This window comes from Schistocerca nitens, chromosome 2, assembly GCF_023898315.1.
Source record: "Schistocerca nitens isolate TAMUIC-IGC-003100 chromosome 2, iqSchNite1.1, whole genome shotgun sequence".
NCBI classification, from domain to species: domain Eukaryota; kingdom Metazoa; phylum Arthropoda; class Insecta; order Orthoptera; family Acrididae; genus Schistocerca; species Schistocerca nitens.
This window is the reverse complement of record NC_064615.1, coordinates 780,789,605-780,807,990: the sequence shown is the minus strand read 5'-3', so window position 1 is coordinate 780,807,990 and position 18,386 is coordinate 780,789,605. Positions and strand designations below refer to the sequence as shown.

General features: G+C 39.6%; 1 protein-coding gene across 5 annotated transcripts in view; it reads left to right on the top strand.

Annotated features, from left to right (window-relative positions):
• LOC126237028 (nuclear pore complex protein Nup93-like) overlaps positions 1-18,386 on the top strand; it is a 227,053-nt gene that overhangs the window by 107,159 nt on the left and 101,508 nt on the right. For all 5 annotated transcript variants that reach the window (XM_049946779.1, XM_049946778.1, XM_049946777.1 and 2 more), the window contains 4 exons: positions 2,143-2,309; positions 3,046-3,237; positions 4,644-4,770; positions 4,869-5,019. In XM_049946779.1, the coding sequence (XP_049802736.1) occupies positions 2,143-2,309; positions 3,046-3,237; positions 4,644-4,770; positions 4,869-5,019 (637 nt within the window). The remainder of the gene's footprint in view (positions 1-2,142; positions 2,310-3,045; positions 3,238-4,643; positions 4,771-4,868; positions 5,020-18,386) is intronic.

Genomic DNA, 18,386 nt, shown 5'->3' with positions numbered 1-18,386 from the left:
AGTGGTTAGCTTTGTGGTCTCTAGATCACAGATTCAATTCCTGTATGGGTCAGAGATTGGGTGCTTGTGTTGTCATAATCATTTAGTCTCATCTTCATTCTTCATTGACACACAAGTCGTTGAAGTGGTGTCAAATAGACAACCCCAGAAGGAGTCTCCCAAACGAGAATGCCATGTGATCATTTCAGTTGGTGAGTTGAGGTCTATCAACATAGTTATTTATGTTACATCTTGCATTTCCCATTGATTAATTCAAATTTTGGCTTCTCTTTGGACAATCTAAATCCCTGCAAAAGTCAGAATGGTTGTGCAGCCTTCACCAGTCACTGAAATTGTCTATCTTGACAGAATACTGAAATATAATGTTGCTTGTTGCTTCTTTCCTGTTGAATGTTGGTGGTTGGACTCATCACCAACTTTTGTTACAGCTGCTGCTTTGTATGAACCAGAGGTAAAGACTTCATATTTCCAGATCTTCTTACTATTTTCTCTTCTTACAGCCAGTTGCCTGTTGGCTTCTGTCTCAGGTTGTTTGACTGATATTTGATAATTTTCCTGACATTTCGCTAGCATGAGAGGCTGGCATACTCAAAGCTTAACCCTCCATGCTGGTAATAGACTGGAGTTGAGCCCACAGCTGAGATTATATGTAGCTTGTGCACCAATGTAAAAGGGGTTTTCTTTGTCATTTCCGCTGTGGTTCTCCCCTGAGTGGTCCTTCTCTGCAGACAGGAATCCAGGATCCATTCGCCTTGAGGCTTCCTTCTTTCATGTTGAACTTATTGTCATGTTTGTGTATTTCTGGCACTTTCCTGAACAAGTGGCTTTAATAGCTTTTCTCTACAGCAAGAACTTCCATGTTGGCAAATTTCACTATGTGGTCGGTTTCACACAGCATGTACTCCACCATGGCAGATTCCTCTAGCTGCCGCAACGTGTAATGCTGCTTATGTTTGGTGGTCCTGGTGTTGTTTGATCGTCCAGTCATTCCAGCATCGACATTTCCACCTGTACACGGTAATCAATATATTCGTAACTTTGCAAGTGGGTCCATGTAGGTCCCTTTTCTCCTTTGCCAATCTGGGACACTCTTTGATCGGCTTCACGGGTTTACAAATAGTCTTTACATCATGTTTGCGCAATATACGGCAGAGTCTGTCCATCACTCTGGGAATATATGTCAGAAAGGCCATATCTGACATTTCTTTTTCTGATGTGTCACTTTGCGGAATGTTCGGTTCTGTAAACTTTTTGTGTAACTGATGGAGTACCCATTGCTCCTCAGAATGTTTTCCAGGTGTTGCATCTCATATCTGAGGTGCTGCACCTCACATGTTCATCTTGCTCTCTTTTTCTTGCTCGGTGGCGATTTGATCATTCGTGCGGCTAGTGGCATGTGTGTGATTGGTTTTGATACGTGTTCTGTCCCAGGTTTTCGCTGGCCTTGTGACCAGAATATAAAAAAAGGGTAGCTATTGGTCCTTTTCTACCTCGATGATAAATTTTATGTTTGTATGGAGAGCGTTCAGGTGTCTTACGAAGTAACGGAGCTGTTCCTCACCATGGCTCCATACAGTCAAGGTATCATAGTCGTATCTGTACCATGCCGTAAGTTTACAAGATACCAAGTCCAGCACCTGTAATTAAAAATGTTCCATGAAGAAGTTGGCCATCACTACACTAAGTAGACTACTGATGGCAACACCTTCCAGCTTTTCATAGAAGTCGCATTCTGCATGAAATAGCTTGTGACGAGACATGCATGAAAAAGTTTGGTGATATCTTGCAGGAAAATAGGACGGACATGCTCCAGAGAATCAGTAGGAGTCACTTTGCTAAACAAAAATGTAAAGTCTTTACGGGATGTCATTTGGTCGATGTTTGGTTTCTCCAACTTCTCAGTGCAGTATACAGGGTCTTTTGTGTGTGTGTCAGGTTTTTATACATGCAGCTGGAGCAGACAGGCAAAATGTTTCGTCAGTTTTGTGCATTACTCCAGAGGGTAGAAGTCTTAATTCAGGGAGCTTAATATATCTCAACTTTTCACACAGAAGACGTGCTTGCAGAATGTTTCATTTGTTTTCTGTGAAAATTGTTGTTTTCATTGATGAAATGCTCTGAATATGATGTAAAATCTTACAGGGCCGTTTTTGGAATACTTGGAGCATGTGATATTTCGGAGGAACATTCAGAAGTTATTAAAACAGCAGATGACTATTTATGGATGAAATTGTCTCAGATATGTAATAGTGCAGATGGGACAAAATTTTCTTATCCTGAACTACAATCTTTGATTTTGGAAGAACAAGGTACAGTCCTATATTTATCAATATATTTTATCATGATAGTTTATTTATTTAAAGCTTATAAGTAAATCTAGTTATGATATATTTCAAACCTGCTTAACACAAAATCTGTAGAGAATCCCTTCACTTCAGGACACATGAATTGATGTAACTGACTCATTTATAAACCAACTTCTCATAGCTTACATATGTTGATGCTAGCTCAAAAGTGACAGTATTTTTGTTGCAGGTTTACTGTAATTATGGTTACAAATAATAATTTTAACTCCCTTTCACCTTTTCATCTTACAAGTTCCCTCCCCTCTCTGTTTGTCACTCTTCGTCCCTTCTTCCTACAACTACTAATATTTTTACTAATATTTACAACATTTGAATCATTGTAAATTCTCTAAGCATTTGCTTCCTCAGGAGAGCCAGACGGTTTTTGTAGATGGAGGATATAAGGTAAAAGATAAAAATCACGATTTTTAGCAGTAAACACTGTTTGCTTGTGTCTGGTACGTCTTTCTCATTTATTTTAAACATACATGGTCGCTGTAGTGATGTGAAAGAATTTTTAACTTCCATAGAACTGAAAAATCGTTTCTCCAGGGTTGTGTAGCTTAATATGAAGTTTGTGTTGTTGTGATTTGTATTCTACGTATCAGTGAACATATTGGATTGAAGCAGCATGTTTGTTTTAGTTAGAACCTTTCAAGACTTGTGATGTAACTGTAAATAAAGACTTCTGTTATTTCAGGTGAAAGTCATTATAATGCCTCTGAACAGCCAATGCTCTACTTCAGTATGTTATTCCTTACTGGACAGTTTGAGGCAGCTATTGAATTCCTTACTCGAACAGATAAGCTGAAGGTGCATGCAGTTCACATCGCCCTTGTTCTTAATGAACAAAGTATACTTGCTGCTCCGCCAAGTATACAGACACCATTGTGTGAGTTCCTTATATATACATTTTCAATTGTTTGTCTTGTAGGTGGACAATGACAGAAGTAAGGTATAAGTTGTGTTTAATAGTGAAGAGCTTACTAATTATCATAAAGCAAATATATTGAGCAGTGTATGTGCTCATAACCAAGAAGTCCCTCCCTCCCTCCCCCCCTGCGTCCTCCCTCCCCCTCCTCCCCTTATAATCTTATAACTCCCAGAACAGCCTGGATATTACGCGGAAGGCACAACATGTGTGATATTTCATTGAAGATTTATCCAACTTCTTTGGATGTATTTTAAACATCGGAAGAATAACACACATTGAGCATTTCTTGTTCTTCCAAGTTTTGTAAGGGGTGGTTCATAGACAACAGGATCATTAATTTTCTGGCTATTGGGTTCGTTCTTTTTTATTGTTGTTTAAAATTGCTAGGTTTTGTTGGAAATGGCTAGGTTTCCCATAGCCCGTTGCGCTTAACTATCTGTCATGTTAGTGATTACCAAAACCAAATTAGTACAGATTTTTATCTCATATTTCTAAATGCACTATGTTCAAGATGAGCTTTTGTCTGACATACAGAACATGGCAATCCTACACCATCTTCAATATGTGCTGGGCTACTACAAATGATTAGTTCATTTCAAAGTTTTATATCTTCCAAAGTACTACAATATAAATATGATTGCTGCACGAATAAAACAGTAAACTCATAGTGTTTGCATTGCACCAACCAGTTGGTTTGTATTTGTATGTTGGGATGTGTGAGATGGAGGCATGTTTATTATAGAGCCCTAAGGAATGCCATAGAATGTTGCTTGACAATTATTATTTCAATAGGCATAGCAATTAGCTGACGAATGAAGCATGTGCTTCAGTATTTAGTTTGCCTCACAAAAATTTAACAACCACTTAGAACAGAATTAGAGCTTAGTGACAACAACAGGCAGGATTAATAATGATGACATTCGGAAGATGCAGTTTCACACCATCAGAATTTTTACTAACTACATTGCAGTGGCCAGTGATGATGAGTGTTTTCTTTGGGGGGTGGGGGTGGGGGAGGGGGTTTGCACATCCAGCTTACTATGCACTGAATTGTGTAGAAGATTAAGAATTTGAAATAACATTGTTGAAGCTCATTATTTGGCTTAGATCTGTATTAATACAATAAATTTACAAAAAGTGAATAAAATATACAAATCACCGTCAAATTAAAAAAAAAAAAAAAAGTCTTGAGGACTGCAGTTTAAAGGCCTCTAATCAGTGATGTGAAGGTTTAAATTAATTAGACTTAATGTGTCATTGGTAGTTGTGTGATTAGACATCTTAAGAGTTCCTGGTTTAGTTTAAGGAACTTGTGAATTTGGTTCTTGAACTTGTCTTGCATACTGAAAAAATTGTTTTTATAGTGTCAGTAGAACCGGATGATGATCCACCTGCAAGAAGGTTAAATTTAGCGCGGCTAATAATGCTTTATGTCCGAAAGTTTGAAGCTACAAATCCGTTGGAGGCTCTCCAGTACTACTACTTTTTGAGGTAAACACTACATGGAACATAACTGTATACATGAAGTCCTCACATACTTGAGCCAACTTTGTCGTTCCTTAGATTTTAATCTGATTAATTTTATACAGAAATATGAAGAATGCAGATGGCAAGAATCTCTTCATGTTGTGCGTTAGTGATCTGGTCATGGAAGCAAGAAATTTCGATGAAGTTTTGGGCTACCTGGAGTCTGATGGTTGTCGGAAACCTGGTTACATAGATTCCTTCCACGGAGTTCAGGTAATGTAGAATGTCAATCAGATCATCATCATTTTTGCTTTTCACCCATAAGAATAGCATAATATTTATTTTTCATCCTTTCTACACATAATTTACTTACATGTGCAGAAAAGTAATGCTTTCAAATTTTTCATGTGAAAACTCTTAGAGCTTTTTAAATAAAATGTGTAATGTAACTATTTTGGTGCATGAGAAATAACTGTAATTGAGTTTTGAATTCAGAAAGTTCATCCACATATGGAGTGCCTTCTCCTTCAGCATGACAATGCCAGACTGCACATGGATGATGTGACATCTACAATAACGGCAGTAATCAGATTCTTTTGGTTCATTGTCATCAATAATCATCACTACAGTCCCTCAGTACAGTCCCAAATTGGCTCCATCCAATCTTCATCTGTTAAAAATTTTCCAAGGCATTACTTTTCAACACATCCTCATATGCATCAAAGTGTGTAAATGCATCAGATTATATAAATTAAATGTAAATGGATAGATGAAAAATCTACTCACCAAGCACCAGCAGAACACCACACACACACACACACACACACACACACACACACACACACAGGTTTAACTTTTACAAGCTTACAGAGCCAGTGGCTTATTCTGGCCAAAGAGTTGAAGGGGAAGGAAGAGAGACGAAGGAAAAGGACTTGAACGGTTTAGGGAAAGGGATACAAAAAGACACCCAGAACCCCGGGTCAGTGGAGACTTACCAGACGAATTGAGAAGGAAAGACTGATTGTGAGTCTTCAGGTTTTCGCGGCGCAAAGACTGCTCCATTAAGTTTCGGGAATGCAGCCGCATGTATTCTGCTTCTTCTTCTAATATTTCGGCTGTATACCTTTCAGCCATCTTCAGAGAGAGCCGTACGACTGACGCTCCAGCGCTCGCTCCATCCTTTTAAACTCGCGGACCGCGCCACTGCGCATGCGGCCACAGATAAACAAGGCGCCAGTGATGTTGATTGGCGGCAAAGACGTACAATATGCATGAGTTACGTCTGTGACTGCGCATTCGATCCATGCTGGGAGGTCGATATATTACTGGGAGCTGAACTGTAGCGTAGTAAAAGAGGCCATTGAAATCCGCTTGACAAAGAATTTAATTAATAGAGACAGCGGTTTCACATTAGATAAATCATGGAATCCGGCACTTTCAATATTGAACTTACAAAGACGTCGCTACAGTTCAGCTCCCAGTAATATATCGACCTCCCAGCATGGATCGAATGCGCAGTCACAGACGTAACTCGTGCATATTGTACGTCTTTGCCGCCAATCAACATCACTGGCGCCTTGTTTATCTGTGGCCGCATGCGCAGTGGCGCGGTCCGCGAGTTTAAAAGGATGGAGCGAGCGCTGGAGCGTCAGTCGTACGGCTCTCTCTGAAGATGGCTGAAAGGTATACAGCCGAAATATTAGAAGAAGAAGCAGAATACATGCGGCTGCATTCCCGAAACTTAATGGAGCAGAAAGACTGATTGTTTGGGACTGCATATAAATATGTATATATATAAATAAACTGTCCAGTCTTTACTGACCTCTCAGGATTTGTTTTGTATAAGCAGTGCACATTGCTGCAACAGTAACAGGAAGGGAACCAGCTGCCTGAATCCTCATTCCGCCTCCTTCACCAAATATTTTGGCATGCAAACATATATATTCGCACTTCTATGTGCTGAAAGAGAGTAGCGGAGAGGCAGTGACATTGGAAGAGAGAGAGGAGACAGTGGCACTGGGAGAGAAAGAGAAAGGAGGCGGTGATGGTGGAAGAGAGAAAGTGGCACTTAAATAGAAAGAGGGATGAAGACAATAGCACTGGGAGCCAAAAAATGAGGAGACTGTGGTAGTCAGTGAGTGACACTGACAGTAAAAGTGAAAGAGAAATAGCTGGTGAAAGAATCTGTGGGAGTAAGAAAGAAAGAGGAGGGACAGTGAAATGTACAGATAGTTGAGACCATATATTGAACTAGGAGAGTCTGGACCCTCCCAGACTGGTATACTTTAACACATAGGTATAGGGGAGGGCGCAGTTTTGACAGGAGTTTTAAACGTGTGGTACAAGGGAAGAAATTTGTTGGACCCTCAGAATTTTTGAACTTTCTAGATGTGTTGGAGACAGTGGCAGGGGGAAAGAAAGACAAAAGGAGAGAGAGTGGTAGACATACATATATAGACAGTGGCAGTGAGGAGGACATGGTGAGCATGAATGCTTCTCCACAGAGACTAGGTAAAATGATTTAGACTATTCTTTGTTAAAAGACAAATGCTAACAACTATAATTAACTTCAAAACATTTTAGGAAACTAATAATTTTTGCCACAGGTTTTTGAGTTACCTTAATAGAAATCTCGTTTTGTGTATTTGCTTCAATTCTTACAGGAAATTAGCAACTTTTTAACTTGACACAATAAAAGATAATCAATGGGGTTAATTTAAAGTTGTTTGTTCACTGCCATGTAATACTTTACACTAGCCAAAATGCAGCCCCACTGTGAATGCCATTCTCAAACATGGGCTGAATTGTTTGACATTCGTTGCCGTGACTACTGTCAAAATGATTGACAGCTGCTGTGAATTGGTGTGTTGGAAGAGCTCCTGAGAGTCCTGGACCTGTGATACTGTTACCAGCAGTACCTTAAGTACTATCCTCTCCCGTAGATCCTGTCTCCTCTGCAGAAAGCACAGAATCTGTCATTACTCATCCACTTGACTGTGAGTGGCATGTCAACGATAGATCTAAGTGTCCTGTAGGATGTGGGCAAGGACCAGAAAGGACTCGGGGTGTTCTACTGATCCCCCTAACTAACAAGTTTCAGGTGCTATCTATCACTAAAACTGAAATTGAGCAAGTGGGACTCATGTCACCAGTTTTGGAGGAACTTGTTTCTCCGGTATCAAGAGGAGGCATACACAGAATGGTAGGGGTGTATTTAAAGGTCGGCAGTTCAAACATATGGCAAATTATGGTAACCCTTAAGGAAATTGCAGATAGGAACACCAGGTGCACTCAGTGTGAATGCCTGGATGCCTCATTCAGCATGTTGAAGAGGCTACTCCAGCAGCCATTGAGGGAACAGGGTGCAACCAACTGCAGATTGTGGCAAACATTGGAACAAATTATGCCTGTCATCTCGGGCCCCAACACCATACTTACATCATTCCAGTAACTGGCAGAGAAGATTAAGACGACCAGCCTTGCACATAGAGTTTCAACAATTTGCGGTATTGCCCCAGACCTGATTGTGGCCTTTTGGTTCTGAGACAAGTGAAGGACTGAACCAGAGGCTTGGAAGATTCTGTGGCAAGCTAGGCTGCATTTTACTGGACTTGTGCCACAGAGTTGATAGCTGTAGGGCCCCCTAAATGGGTCAGGCATGCACTACAAACAGGCTGCTGTTAGGTAGTTGACTGTGTGTCAGGTGCACACAAGAGTTTTTTAGTTAGGTGACTCTCCATCCAACCCAGATAACAATAACTGTAGGAAACCCAGAAGTATCAGTGTAAGATTGAAAGAAATGCCTCCCATAGGTGAGAGTATTAAAATCTTAATGGTAAACTGCCGAAGCATTTGCAACAAAGTGCCAGGGCTCAGAGAGCACATGAAAAACAGTGAAGCTCACATATTAGGTACAGAAAACTCGTTGAAAACTGAAATTGGTAGCAATGAGATTTTTGGGTAAAATTTGAGTGTACATCAAAAGGATAGGCAAAATGGAAATGGGGGTGGTGTATTTGTTGCAGTTGATAAGAAATTTAAATCCACCGATACAGAAATCTAAACTGTATGTGATATTATTTGGACAAGGCTAAGTATCGGGGGAGGGCATAAAAAAGTTATTGGATCCTTCTGTCAGACACCACTCATATCCTTATGTAATCAAAAACTTAAGAGAAAACCTCAGTCCATTTGTATCTAAGTTCCCCAATCATATTGTAGTTACAGGGTGTATACGACCCAGGACAACTCGGCGATCCAGGAAAAACCCGGGAATTTTTTCATCCGGGAGAAAACCGGGAAAAACCTGGGATATTTTTTGAATTCTGGGAATTTTTCGTTGTTTTAGTTCTCAGTTAAATTTTTGTAATTTTGACTGGTAAGAACCGATACTCTAACAAAGGATATTACTGTATCCCGCTACTGCAGAATAATACTTCAACAATAAAACATAAACCAGGGAAAAAACGAAAATAACTTAAATTGCAAAGGAAATGCGCCATATACAACTACTACACACAGTGCTCATGCAAGTGTCTGCCAATTGAAAATGTGTCAGAGGCTTTAGGAAGACTAGGCAGTGCTTAATAACAACAAATTGCCTCAGTGAGCATGAAGTTGCAACTCTTTACAGTCGACTTGTTTTAGCAGTTACACACGGGCTCATGTGCAAGCGCAGTTGAGTCACGTTTGAGCAGTAGATTCTCCCGCTTCTGGCAACAGGAATGTGGCTGTTGGCTGTGCAAGCAGTCGCAGCAAGCAGCTAGATACTACCGGGAAAAGGGGTTGCCAAATTCATATTCTTGAGGAAAAAAACTTGTTTCACAAAGCACCTAGCATCCAGCGCACATTTGCCTATCGATTATTTATATGATTTTGAAATGCTTCCTTGTTGGTTTTTGAACATTTTTGAACACATTTTGAGTTGATTTCTGATTGAATCATAAGTTGACTTTTGAATGCAAGCACAGTGTACATGATGTATCTGTCAGAAGAATCCTCGTCGCATCTAGAAATAAACTTTCTGCAGACAAAAGGGGACAGGGCTATATGAGCTGAGGGAGTAAAGCCAAACGGATGAATGCCAATTGCTGTCTGATTATGTGGTTGATTGGGTTTGCGAATGATCACCATTGTTATAATTACTAGCGAAATCCATAGATTCAGACCATCAGAATGGAAATAAACAACTGACAGGAATAACAGGTGAGAAGATTACGTATTATATTCTCGGTGTACCCAAGAAAACGAAATATTGACAGAAAATTTTTGGCCAAATCGCTACACTAGTAAGGACCAGTAGTACAGTCCCCGGCTAGCAGCTGCGTAAGTTCTATTCTGGAAGTAAAGCGGAAAACGTGTTGTTCAAACACGTAATAACGCCTAACCGGAAAATAATCGTGGGACAACTAAACCTGTGAGTCTGGCAGGGTTAATAAAGTTAATCAGCGAACAAATTTTGACAGTGGCAGCAATAGCTACAGAATTGGTGATGACAAAATTGTTTGTTAGAACGAGGAAGGAGAAGAAACGGGGACATCGCACAAATTATGGAAGAACAAGACGATCCCAAATTTATATAAAAATTTCGTAATACTACTTTTCGATCTCATGCTTGAGAAGCTGGTGCGTATGAATGAAATGTGAAACTATTGTGAAACTATTTTTTTTTTTTTTTTTTTTTTTGTTTTATCTAGCAGACAGTGATAAAATAGACGTAATCAGATCGAGAAACCACACCACTCTAGAGTATTATTTGTATTAACAGCTTTTTCAGTATTAGATAATGACATTTCGATTTTTCATGTAGCAAGACGTTTGACGAACTTTGATGAGGTAATAGATTCTTTCGCAGGAAGGAAAGCACGCCATGTAAAGGTGTAGCAAGATCAGAGAGAAAAAATACTAGGTGCTAAGGTTTGAAGAAATGTGTAATTTCTTGCTTATCTCTTGTCAGTATTGGTTTTATATATGCTATATTTAATTTTATGTCACTATTAACTATAGGCAATCAAGAGTTCAGATTTTCTGAAGAGTTCTTGTGCTCTCGATTACAAATAATCCCATCTGTTATTAATTGCGAGATTTTTTTAAAGAGGGGCAGGCTGTCAAACCAGCCGACTGGGAGCAGAAGAGGCACCTCAGGACATTTCAGTTTCCACTCTACTGAATATAGCTTGGACGTATGGCAGAAAAATGCTTTATGAAGAGGTGTGGCACTGCACTTAGGCATACTTACGACCAAATAATATTTCTTACATTTCCTTGAATACATATGTTTTATGTTTCAGACTTTTCAGAAAGATGTGCGCTACAAGATGAACATATTTTGAAAATTCAGTTTTTTTTTTAGTATTTACCCAGTTCGCAAACATCGTAAATTCGGGACTGATGCGCAGAGCAGTCTGAGTTATAGTAGGTAGTCTCCACGTGACCCGTGTTTACATTTAGTGATTATGCTGTTTCCCCTTCATTTACTCCCACGCCAAATGAAAACAAAATGGATATCTGTGGCTGGGAGCTATCAAGTGAATTAAAACACATCTCACAATTACGGAAGGCTGAAATATGTCATTAGTTTCAGATTTTATTTTATTTCCACCTTTCTGACAGTCAAGCATTAATCGCCTTGTGGAACAATGAAGTTATTTTTGTCTGTTTGCTAAAGAAATTTTACTTTTGTTAACCTTTTCCGCAGAGGCAGTCAATGTATTTGAAACGAAATGTTTAATTCCACAGTACTGGCTAGTTTCAACTGTTCACTGCATTTCAAGTGCACATTTTCATTTTCTAGCACTTATGGCATTATGCCATAATAAAGAACCAAACATGATATGATACGATACAGTACTGGTGCACCAAGAAAATTTACATCCAGAAAACCACACTGAAAAGCTTAATATTAGGTTGAGGTCTACTTCATTGGGAATCTGGACATACGAATGTGCCCTTTAAGTATGCACTTTAAATGTGCACATTTTAATACGGTTCACGAAATTCCGAGGCTCTTCTTTCTTTTATGACCTAATTTTTTATCTTTCAATGTTTTACATGTACGTACATAGGGGCTTCCTATGTCATGGTAGCTACCCATGCACGGTGTCGCCTGTTATCTGCAACTCTGGCAACTGCTGAAACGTACCTATTTGTAACAGGTCGCGGGAAAATATTGCGAATGGTGGTTTGAAAAGCGTTACTTTCAAAGTAAATATCCTTTTACGTAAGTTGAGGTATGTACAAGAATGTACCATGAATTTATTAAATCACAGAGCATTTGACTCTCATTTAAAAATCAACTCTTTGATGACGAGCCATTTAGAAGAATTTCGAACCCTGAAGATGAGCCATTTAGAAGAATTTCGAATCCAGAAGATCAGACATTTATGTCATTATTAAAAATTTTACTGGCACATTTGTGTGATATATCTTAAAGTGTAACACGCGCAAAAAAGATCAACAGTATATGCGAAAGCTTAGCTTCTCTTGCAGCTTGAGACCAATATTATATGTGAAAGCTTTTCTTTTCTTTTAGCAACACTATGTATATTAATTTAAACTATTAACTTTCCCTGTTTGTGAGTTCGTGCTACTTAACAGTGATGTTGCTGTTGGCTGACTACATCACGTGTCCTATGCTCTGAATATCCGCTGTCAACGGCTGGCGAGATCACGTGACATGAGCTACAAACGGCTTACAAAAGCGCATCGAAATCTCGATTTCAATGATTTGGAAAGTAACATGCTGTGTTTGGTGTAATTCCAATGTATGCTTTCGTAATACGAAAATACGCAGCGTACATGTTGCTGCACATCAAAGATATTTCCAAAACGTGTCTTTTTCTCTGCGTTTCGTTTTCTAAAGTGCCAGGAAATTGTACGCCCGTGTATAAAACCATAACCATTCAAAGGATTGATAAGGGAAAATATACTGTCACCCGGGAGAAAGTGTATTTTTAACCGGGAAATCCGGGATTTTTTTTTCCTTGTCCACGTATACACCCTGAGTTATCAGTGGAGACTTTAATCATCCAACATTTAATTGGGAAACTTGTAGCTTTATTAACGGTGGGCACAATAAGACATTCTGTGAAATGTTATTAAAAGCCTTCTCTGAAAACTATGTAGAACAGATAGCTAGGAACCCCACTCACAATGGAAATATATTTGGTCTAATGGCAACAAATCGACCTGACCTCTTTGAGGATGTCCACATCAAAACTGGTATCAGTGACCATGATGCGGTTGTGGCAACAATGATAACCAAAGTACAAAGAACAACTAAAACAAGCAGAAAGATACATTATGTTCAGCAAATTAAATAAAAAATCAGTGTTGTCATATCTCATTGAGGAACTTGAAACTTTCAGCACAGGACAGGAGCATGTAGAGGAGCTATGGCTCAAGTTTAAAAGAATAGTTGACTATACACTGGATAGATATATACCCAGTAGAACAGGTTTATAATGGGAGGGAACCTTCATGTTATACAGTCACCATAAAGAAACTTCCAAGGAAACAGAGAATAGTGCATAATAGGTGCCAAATAAAGCATAGGGCTATAGACAGGAAATCTTGAATGAAATGCATTTGACTGTCATGAGAGCAATTTGTGATGCCTTCAATGACTACCACAGCAGACTATTGTCAAATGGTCTTTCACTGAACCCAAAAACATTCTGGTTTTGTGTAAAGGCTGTTAGTGGCACCAAAGTTAGTGTCCAGTACCTAGCGAATGAGACAGGAAGTGAAACTGATTGTAGGAAAGCAAAAGCCAAAATGCTTAACTCCGTTTTCGATGTGCCTTTACAAAAGAAAAACCAGGAGAATTGCCCCAATTTAATCTTCGTACCACTGAAAAGATGAATGAAGTAAGTATTAGTGTCAGTGGCGTTGAGAAAGAGCTGAAATCATTAAAATTGAACAAAGCTCCAGGACCTGATGGAATAGCTATCTCAGTCTGTGCCAAATTTGTGGCTGAGTTAGCCCCTCTTCTAACTAGAATCTATTGTAGAACCCTCGAACAAAAACCGTCCTTAGTTCTTGGAGAAAAGCACAGGTCATATCTGTCTGCTGGAAGGGTAGTGGAAGTGATCCACAAAACTACCATCCAGTATCCCTGATATCGATTTGTTGTCCCCTCGTAGCACATATTTTGAGCTCAAAACATAATCGGGTATCTTGAACAGAATGACATACTGAATGCCAACCAGCACAAATTCTGAAAACATAGCTCATATGAAACCTAACTCGCACTTTTCTCACATGACATACTGAAACCTTTGCATCAAGGCAATCAGGTCGATGCAGTATTTCTTGATTTCCAAAAAGCATTTGACACAGTACCACACTTCCACTTATTGCCAAAAGTATGATCATATAGGTTATCAAGTGAAATTTGTAAGTAGATTGAGGACATTTTGGTAGGGAGAATGCAGCATATCTTGGATGAAGTTTCATCGTCACATGTAGAAGTAACATCAGCTGTACCCCAGGGAGGTGTGTTGGGACCCTTGCTGTTTTTGTTGTATGTTAATGATCTTGCAGGCAATATTAATAGTAACATCAGGCTTTTTGTAGATGATGCAGTCATCTATAATGAAGCACTATCTGAAAGAAGCTGCCTAAATATTTAGTCAGGTCTTGATACAATTTTGAAGTGGTGCGAAGATTGTCGACTTGCTTTAAATGTTGAGAAACATAAACCTAAACACTTTGCAAAATGAAAAAAAACGTAGTATCCTATACTATAATATCAATGAGCCACTGTTGGAATCAGCCAACTCGCACTAATACCTGGGTGTAACACTTTGTAGGGGAATGAAATGGAATGATCACATAGGCTCAGTTGTGGGTAACTCAGGTGATAGACTTCGCTTTATTGGTAGAATACTGGGGAAGTGCAATCAGACTACAAAGGAGATTGCTTACATAGCACTCGTCTGACCCATCCTAGAATATTGCTCAAGTGTGTGGGAACTGTATCAAATAGAACTGACAGGAGATATTGAACTGTAGAGAGAAGGGCAACACGAATGGCCACAGATTTGTTTAATCCGTGGGAGTGTCGCAGGCACACTGAAGGAACAGGGTCTTAAAGACAGACATAAACTATGTTGAGAAAGTCTATTAACAAAGTTTCAAGAACCAGCTTTAAATGATGGCTCTAGGAACATACTACAAACTGCTATGTGTTGCTCACATAGGGATCATAAGGACAAGATTAGAATAATTACTGTGTGCACAGAGGCATTCAGACGAACATTCTTCCTGCACACTATATGTGAATGGAACGGAAAGAAACCCTAATAAATGATAAAGGATGTACCCTCTGCAATGAACCTCATGGTGATTTGCAGAATATCGGTGTAGAATGATAACTGAAGCTACTGACCCCCTACTTTTGTGTCATTGTCTTTTAAAGAGGTGCATTCTCACCTTTTTCGTGCTCTGAGAGGATCCTTGTTTCATATGGTGAACTGCAACTCAAAATGATTGGAGTGGATACTGCCTGGATATAGAGAATCCAGAAACTTGAGAATACTGGTGTGAGATTGGTGATGTGATGAATAATTCAATCATTAATTTTGAAGGCGATGGTGGCGACATTGTTGATAATAACATAGAAAATATTTATATTCATAATACCTAACAAATAAGTTTTAAAAAATATTCTTAACCTAGTGCTTTTTCCATAAAAAGTTGCTTTTAGTAAGAATGTACCATGTGATAGTAAAAGTATTTTATGTTTTTAATAAGAAGCAGCCGTAAGTCCTGTGGAATAATTGCACTGTATTCAGTTTATAACAGAGATATAAATCCTATCTAGTGTTGTGACTTTCTTATGTTAGTGTAATTTGTTTTAAATTATTATGATTTTATAAAAGGCAGTCGTATTCTGCAGGATGGTCAGAAAGTGTCTGGAAAGCTTGTAAGGATCTTATAGGATAGGTTGTGCTGAGAAATAACTGTTAAGCAAAAAATTCGATACATTGCACTGTTTCCAGTTTAATTAGCATTGAAGTTAACATTTGGGTCATTGCTTGTGCAAGTTAAAGCAGCCTGCCAGAGACAGTGTTGCTAAACTTTTTCTTCATTTGGTTTCCTTAAACTAAGAAAGAGAGGCACAAAACCTGGACATTGGATGGCAGTGAGGACTGAACCTGGGCCAACAGCTCAGCTGTATTGTGCACTTCAATCTACACAGTTAAAACAATTGATTTTAATGCCATCTGCTTGTGTAGCAGAATTTTCATCAGAAGTATTCATTACCTGTGAATTTACATGGAAAGAGGTATGATAGGTGAACGAAGGAGGTAGGCTTGACAAAACACATCTCACAGCAGTGAACATAGTGGTGACATGGTGTGTCATCGGTATTCCTTCGATGGATATGTCTTGATGCATTTAGCATATGGTGCTGTGGATTAAAATGCACAGGAGGTCCACATAATGTACAGCGAAAGATTTCCTAACCACATTATTTCATGTGCAGATACTTTTATAGTGATAGATACAAGACTGAGGGAGACTGGAAGTTCTGCTGTTTACAAAGTTGATGCTGGACGAAAATTTTACGTGCGGAACTTTCAGTTTGAAGGAAACATTTTCGATGTTTCTTAAATTATGCCATGAAAACTAAACATGGTAAAATGAATCTATTTGTTTGTCACTTCAGGTTTCACATACTGTGGTATTGGATTTCCTATGTGATGAGAACTTATTTCCATACCATCTATAGATTCCATATTTCGAAAGAACGGTGTTGTGGAAAAAGACATATTTCACCAAAGAAGGGTCATTCAACTATTGAAACAGCCACACTTGGAATAATGAAAATATGCATACCACCTGTATTACTTCATGTCAGCATAAGTTTGGTGTTAATATTTGGACAGGTATTACAGGTGTCTGTTGGGTCCCATCCTGTTTACTCCTCGTTTTAACTGAGAAATGTGCTTAGTGTTCCATGTAAACGCCCTTCTGTTGAATTTAGACGATGTTCCTCTGGCAGTCTGCCTGGTAATGTAGTTCTAACATGACGGCATATTGCTGCACTTTGCTGTTGCAATACTGGAGTTATGTGAGGATTTAGAAGCATTTTATCTGAAGAGGTGGACTGAGGATTGGCTGATGTGGTCCAGTGCCCTGGCCAGCTCATTTGCCACATCTTACCCCAATAATTTTTGTGTGGGAGGGGCTTGTGAGAAAAATTGCCTGTCAGACTCCAGTAGACACAGTTGAAGAGCTTCTTGTGAGGATAATTATAGACTATGACGAGATCAGGGAAATCTTTGATTTTAGAAAATCTGGCAATGCTGATGGAATTAGATTAGAAAACAAGGTAGTTAAAGTAGTAGATGAGTGTCACTATTTGGGCAACAAAATAACTGATGACTGCTGAAGTGGAGAGAGAGGATATAAAATGTAGACTGACAATGGCAAGAAGTGTTTCAAAAGAAGAGAAATTTGTTAGTGCCGTGTATATATATAATAGAGGGAAACATTCCACGTGGCAAAAATATATCTAAAAACAAAGGTGATGTGACTTACCGAACGAAAGTGCTGGCAGGTCGATGGACACACAAACAAACACAAACACAAACATACACACGAAATTCAAGCTTTCGCAACCAACAGTTGCTTCATCAGGAAAGAGGGAAGGAGAGGGAAAGACGAAAGGATGTGGGTTTTAAGGGAGAGGGTAAGGAGTCATTCCAATCCCGGGAGCGGAAAGACTTACCTTAGGGGGAAAAAAGGACAGGTATACACTCGCACACACACACATATCCAACCACACATACACAGACACAAGCAGACATTTGTAAAGGCAAAGAGATTCGGCAGAGATGTCAGTCGAGGCAGAAGTACAGAGGCAAAGATGTTGTTGAAGGACAGGTGAGGTATGAGCGGCGGCAACTTGAAATTAGCGGAGATTGAGGCCTGGCGGATAACGAGAAGAGAGGATATACTGAAGGGCAAGTTCCCATCTCCGGAGTTCTGACAGGTTGGTGTTAGTGGGAAGTATCCAGATAACCCGGACAGTGTAACACTGTGCCAAGATGTGCTGGCCGTGCAACAAGGCATGTTTAGCCACAGGGTGATCCTCATTACCAACAAACACTGTCTGCCTGTGTCCATTCATGCGAATGGACAGTTTGTTGCTGGTCATTCCCACATAGAAAGCTTCACAGTGTAGGCACGTCAGTTGGTAAATCACGGGGGTGCTTTCACAGGTGGCTCTGCCTTTGATCGTGTACACCTTCCGGTTTACAGGACTGGAGTAGGTGGTGGTGGGAGGGTGCATTGGACAGGTTTTACACTGGGGATGGTTACAAGGGTAGGAGCCAGAGGGTAGGGAAGGTGGTTTGGGGATTTCATAGGGATGAACTAAGAGGTTACGAAGGTTAGGTGGACGGCGGAAAGACACTCTTGGTGGAGTGGGGAGGATTTCATGAAGGATGGATCTCATTTCAGGGCAGGATTTGAGGAAGTCGTATCCCTGCTGGAGAGCCACATTCAGAGTCTGGTCCAGTCCCGGAAAGTATCCTGTCACAAGTGGGGCCCTTTTGTGGTTCTTCTGTGGGAGGTTCTGGGTTTGAGGGGATGAGGAAGTGGCTCTGGTTATTTGCTTCTGTACCAGG